Source organism: Dipteris shenzhenensis, chromosome 27 (assembly GCF_047967505.1).
Source record: "Dipteris shenzhenensis isolate YYH24624 ecotype China chromosome 27, Dip_SZ_1.0, whole genome shotgun sequence".
Lineage (NCBI taxonomy): Eukaryota > Viridiplantae > Streptophyta > Polypodiopsida > Gleicheniales > Dipteridaceae > Dipteris > Dipteris shenzhenensis.
Genome location: NC_141622.1, coordinates 39759421 through 39765778, shown reverse-complemented (window position 1 = coordinate 39765778; position 6358 = coordinate 39759421). Strand labels below are relative to the sequence as shown.

General features: G+C 41.5%; 1 protein-coding gene across 1 annotated transcript; it reads right to left on the bottom strand.

Moving 5' to 3' along the window:
* Positions 1 to 1426: 1426 nt before the first annotated feature.
* On the bottom strand, positions 1427 to 2447 carry LOC147884286 (large ribosomal subunit protein uL10c-like). The gene has a single exon (XM_087398606.1). It carries the CDS (start codon positions 2353 to 2355, stop codon positions 1639 to 1641), a length of 717 nt encoding a protein of 238 aa, XP_087254732.1. The 5' UTR covers positions 2356 to 2447; the 3' UTR covers positions 1427 to 1638.
* Between the last annotated feature and the right edge of the window lie 3911 nt (positions 2448 to 6358).

The window sequence follows — 6358 nt, the reverse complement described above, 5'->3', positions numbered from 1 at the left end:
TGAACAGCTGATCACCACTTGGATGAAATTCTAAGCATTTGCATATCCACTAAGGTGATAGAAAAATATACCTTTGTAAGAGTAGAATATATCCAATTGTACAAATTCAGAATTCTGTTGTTCTGAAGTCCAAAATTCTACAATGAAATAAAAGAGAAAACAAAAGAAAAGAAAAAAAGCTAACATCTTTTGGAAATCCAAAAGGTAGACATACCTATTAAGCAATGCTACAAAGGGTGCTGCAAAACCAACTCTTGTTTTGGTACCTTACCTCGGGGATTGTTTCCAAAGTTGTGGTACATATATGGGCAAGTTTTTGAACTTGAAATTCATCTCTATATATCTTTCTGTTTTCGCTATACATCTGAGTACTCTTTCAGATCTGAATAGCCCTCATGCATTTAAGAAAAGCACCTATATTTGAGTAGTATCTCGTAATGTCGGGGTTAACCTTCTGCTGCAGAGTAGTGTTAGCCTTCAGCAAGCAACTTTTCTAACCTAAAACCTATCAAGATCATGACCACTGAGCTGTTATAATATATGTCCTGATGATCATTAATCAAACTCATTTTCATGGATCAACAGATATATTTATATCACTCATCTTCGTTAATCAAAATCTGGGACTGTCAAAAATAATTTCTCAGCATGACATTCCTATCTTCACGTGTGACATTTGACAGTCTTGAATTTCAATCAATGTTCCCTTGTTCACGCAAATTCACCCTATATGAGCAATGCAAATAAAAGAATGACTGAGCTGCACATCATATAAAGAACAAGACTTAAGTGTTCCAAGCTCTGACTTGAAACAGCATTGCAGCTAATTCCATGGGAATCTTTGCAAGCCCATCGATCACTTTGTTTATAATTCAAGCACCCTCATGCATGATGTGCATGATAAGCACATAGGTGCAAGTCGCCACTAAATTTTACTACTAAGAATCGCACCCATAAAACCCGAGTAACGATACTCTCCTGTGAAATCACAAACACTACTACCAATACGGGAACACCGAAGGCATGTGGGCAGCAAGATGATGAGCACCATAACAGCAAGATGCAAGAGACAAGACAAGACAAGACAATAAAGAGTCCAAACTTGCACTATTATTAAACAAAAGAATTTCTTGTACTGCAATGTGAAAAGCCCCATAATCAATATGGGCTGGCTTTTTAAACATTTCAACCTCAAGGGACTTGGCCCTCGTGAAAAGCGATAAAAGCAGCAAAGACGAAGCTGTATGATAGGGACCACCGAGGCTAGCAGTACTTGAACATTAACTAATGATCTAAGAAAACGTAGACTGCTTTTTTATCCAAAGACATAGTGACACTGCAGCTTTTGGCAATAATGAAAGGCAATTTTGGCCAATCCAAGTCCAAATATTGGTTAAAACAGGCCAACAAATAATAAGAATGTATGTTGATGACTTCAGAAGGGAATTACGTGCATTATCATAAGCAAAGGAAAACATGGCGACCAGATGCATACGGCAGATAAGGAAAACAAGGCACATGCAGATAGGATCTTGGTGATACCAGACCATTGTGTCAAAATGGTCATGCATTTAATAGGGTGGTGAGGCCTACAGCAAAGTTCACTCTTCTGGCTGGCGACGTTACAACCAACGATGATCAAGATGAAGGGGCCGCACCAGCTTCTTCCTCCAACTTTTTAATGTACGCCTTCAGTGTTAATACAAGCTCTCTAGATGGAGCTTGCAAAACGCTTACAAGACCAGATGCTGGACTTTGCAAGCTGCCTAGGAGCTTTGCGTAAATCTCTGCTCTTGAGGGCATTGTTTCCAGGATCTTAAAATCTTCTGGCGGAAAGTACTTCCCCTCAAACACAGCCCCAGTGAAGTCGTTCTTGTCTAGCTTTAGCTCTCTTTGCATCTCCCTGTACGGCTTCAGAGCCGCAGGGATCTCTTCAGTGTGGACAAACATCCAAGCATTCATACCTTTCAAGCAAGGCTTTAAAGCTTCCCATTTAGTACCTTCAATGGCTTTGGCTACGAGCTTGTTCTTGGCCACGCTAAGTTTTACGGTGTCCGGCAGCTTCCGACGGAGGTCCTGCATCTGCTTGACAGTGAGGCCAGTGAATTTGATGCCAGCAACAAGGTAGGAGTCCTCGAGCTGCTGGCGAACTTTCTCGATGGTCTCTTCCTTCTTCTTGCGGCTGATAGCCATATCGATTCTGAGGCAATGAGAAGGGGAAGATGGAAAGGAGTAGGAAGTGGGGGAAGAAAGGGAGGAGGGGGAACCAAGGAAGGAGGAGCGAAGGGAAGGAGGGGAAGGATCTGAGGAGGCGACGATGGAGTGAGGAGGTGCCATCGCCATAGCCGTAGCCATAGCTGCGTTCCTCTCTGGTTCCTGCACTTCAAAGCCCAAGTGAGTTATCGGTAGATAAGAGCCTTATCTAGGAACCACCAGGCTTCCCCAAACATGGGCTATATAAGCACTCTTGCTATGGACTCAGGCCCGGTTCACACCGACTTTGCCCCATAAGTCCCCCGTCGTGTCGTGTGGTGTTTACACCAACCGGATAGTAGCTCTTGATGAATCCTGCCGCTCGCCGCAGCTCACGGTGACCAGTGCTTGGGGGGAAGAGGAGGGGCAAGAGGGGCAGGCAGGGGGTGGGGGGCAAGTCGGGGTGACTAGTGCTTGGGGGGAAGCGGAGGGGCAAGGGGCGCGGGCAAAGGGTGGGCACGTCGGGGGCAGGGGGTTTCCTGAACATCCTTCCCTTCCAACGCCCAACTCTTCAACAAACAAGCTCCTTCCATATCGTCGGACAGCCCCGTTTGCAAGTCGAGCGTCTCGGTGGTGTGAACCCAACCTTAGAGTACACTAGCAGGGGATCGCGGGCTATGTGGAGTTCCTAGAAGCAACAGAGTTCTTGTCTCAATTCTTGATTGACTTGCTTTTTTATCACTTAAGCCCCCATCACGGTTCGAACAATTCTTCGGTCAGCCTTCCTTGAGCTCATGCGAGAGGTCGTCAATGCTTTTGCTAAGCATTCAAACCTCTCTGTTCAATTGCAATCTTGCATTGGATTCCTATGGTAACAAGTTGCCTTAGGGCCTATTCCCATTACGAGTTAGGGAGCACTAAGGCTCTTAAGAGAGTGTCCACATTAGTGTGCATTCCCACTAGCATTTTTAGAATGTAGTTAAGTTAAATCTCCTAACTGCCATTAAAAATGTTTCTAAATTTAACCCCTTCAAAATAGGTACTTTAAGGACTTTAACAAAGAGAAAGAAGTTGGAATGTGAAAATTGGTTAACTTAAGTGTGAGCAGTGGGAATGATACTTAAAGCAAGATTCTTGTTAAGAAAATTTCATGGTCAAAATCAACTCGGAACTATACAACATGGATACTCGATTGAAAGGGCTTGAAAAGAAGAATCCATTGTGATTGTAACTTTAAAGAACTGACTTTGGATCGATGAGATAAACCATTTTGTATAAAAATACCCCAAAAGTTTCATTTGAGGCCACTTAGTGCATAACATAATGGGTTACCAATGGGAATGTAATTTCCATTTTAAGGTTAACTTAAACTTAAAAGAACTAGTTATCTTAACCTTCTCTTCAAGCGAAGAAGATCTTTTGACCCTCGTGCCACTTCTTTCATTGTTTCTTAGCTTTTCTTTTACCTCAATTTTGGGAGCTTCTGAAGGTGACACGTGGAGAGAGAGAGAGAGAGAGAGAAGGAGAAGAAGGAGAAGAGTTTTTTACGTCGTAGGAGCAATCCCAAGGAGCCAGTCTAACTCATCCGACGCGATCTCGGGGGATCAAACACACACAACCAACGACATGAGCCAGAGCCTCAACCACCAAGACCCACGCGGGTTTTAAAAACTTGGTGGGGAAGGATGGCTTATACACGGAAGGATGGCTTATACACGGAGAGAGAGAGAGAGAGAGAGAGGAGAGAGAGAGAGAGAGAGAGAGAGAGAGAGAGAGAGAGATCTATTGTATCTAGTATAGATTTCATTTTCAATTTTGTCCACCTTTTCCCGGTTTCTAGTTTGATAGAGATTGAACACTCCTTGCAAAAGAATGATACTTATTGAGTACTTATTCAACATGATGTTTTCTTACACACGGCATAAAAGTTGATTATTCTAATCCCCAATTTTCTTTGTTAATTTTGCAAAAAAATGGACTGAGGTCTAAGAGGAGACTTGCATAAGAAGAAAATGTTTACTTGCTAATCTGCATGTTGAAGAGCAATGTGAGTTAAGAAGATGTTCATTTGTGGTTTGTTGATATGTGTGTGGCAGAGGACCATGCTACTAATTTGTGGTTTGTATGTGAAAAGATTGATAGGAAATACGATGCAAAGTATACTTGGCAGATCACACTCACAAAAACATTGGCCACCATTTATTTATAGTTTTGTTGCAAAGTCCACACACTTGTAAGAGGGATGGAAGCGCAGATGGTTGTCAAAACATTGGCCTCTTGACCTAAACTCGAACATTCTCTTTCGGTGGTAGGCCTCCGACATTTCTTCCTCTCTGGTTTCGCCATTGGGGGGAGGCTGAGGACCTCAAACATCACCAAAACTAGACCCAACCATTGGACTCTCCAAGCATAAGGTACCATCCTTTGGAACTTCATCATGTATGGCATCTGCCCCATCATGAGGATCAATTATGGATCTCTCTTTCTCACAACTCTCCATCATTCCATTAATTTTGGTATGTATTGATGGTATGTATGGAATTATAGGGTCTCATCCAAGAATTGTGTTATTTATGGATAGTATACATTGTTTTGAAGTATAATTTGTGGCATCGAATCATTGTAGCTCAAATGGCATCCATTCTGGTCATAGCATCAATTCGAGTTGCAAATCAATTTCATTGTGATCTCTTTCAATGGCACTTTAGTACTCCAGAGTCTTTTTAAAGTTTTAACAACCCGATTACTCTAGTTTGTGACCTAATCTCCCAAGACAAACCACAAGGTACGAGAGCCTCAGTTCATGCAAAATCTGTAATACTATTTTTCTCTCCAGTACAACATATTCTAAAGATTGTCTTGCAGGGAGACTTCTCTACTCTCACGTACATTAGGGCTCATCTAGTGCTTCTCCACACCCTTCAGTTGTGTGCAGTGCCACACACAGTTGAAGGGAGTGTAGAGCCACTCGGGACTCTACATATTCGAGCTAGATTGGTTTGATGATCACATCTTGAATAGGTCATTTACAATTTCTTTGTCACCCACCTTGCAAAGATGTGAGGAACCTCACCATTGCTACAACTTTACTCTCCTACAACCATATCTTCCAAGACACAACAGAAATAATCAACTTTGCCTTCCTTAAGGCCTTATTTTATTTAATTGAAAGATTGCTTCAACTTCATTAGGTTTATTGCATAATCGAGACCAAAATTGGCTTGAACACTATAGAAGTTTGTCAAATGGATAACATTGAGAGATTTCTCCAAACTACCATATGTGGGTCACACAATGCGCTATGCTTCTGAATAAAGGTGATGTTTTACATGAATACACGAGGGTTTCTTATGTGTACATCAAAGACATACTTAATGAGATAAGGTTTTCTTACGTGTGTATTAGGGACATACTTAATGAATGCCTCACAAGGATCTCAACAAGGAGAGTTCTTTGTCTCAAGTACACCAAGCTCAGTTCACCCACAATCTAGAAAGCAATGCATCTTCACCTTTATGCAGTGCCACTACAGTTGAAGGGAATGTAGAGGCGCTTAGGTAGGTTGCCCGAATCTGATCTGTTATAGCCTTCCCATCCAAGCTCATGTTCATAAGAGAAGCTCATCTTCATCTAATCTTCTTAGCTCATCATCTATGGAGAGCATGGACCACAACTCTACACTTTTATTTTATGAACATTATCTTCACTGTGTTGCTTTCGTCTTTAAGCTTGCATCAACTCCCTAGGTAATGTCTGGGTATTTTAGAGATCTTATCAAGGAGATAGGCATAAAAAATTTAATCCTTGTGAGTCATGCATAAGGGAGAAAAAGTATGAAATTACTAAAGTGCAAAGAGAGTTGTATACAGGTTTCCGAATATGTCCTCATTATTTATCCTCCTCATTTCTTTGTCTAAGAATTTCGTAGCTTATTCCATCTGATTGTGGTGATGTATATGAAGGTATTATGTGAAAATGGTGATAAAGAAAGTGACCAAAATGATGGCAACATAGAGAAACATCAATGTGGTGATGCAAAAACAATTTATCCTTCTAGAGGTAGGTAGGAGTGTGTTAAAATTTTTGCATTTTTTAATCTATTGGAAAATATGCGGCATGACATCAAATGTTTGGTTCATGTACGAAATCATGATAGACCACATGG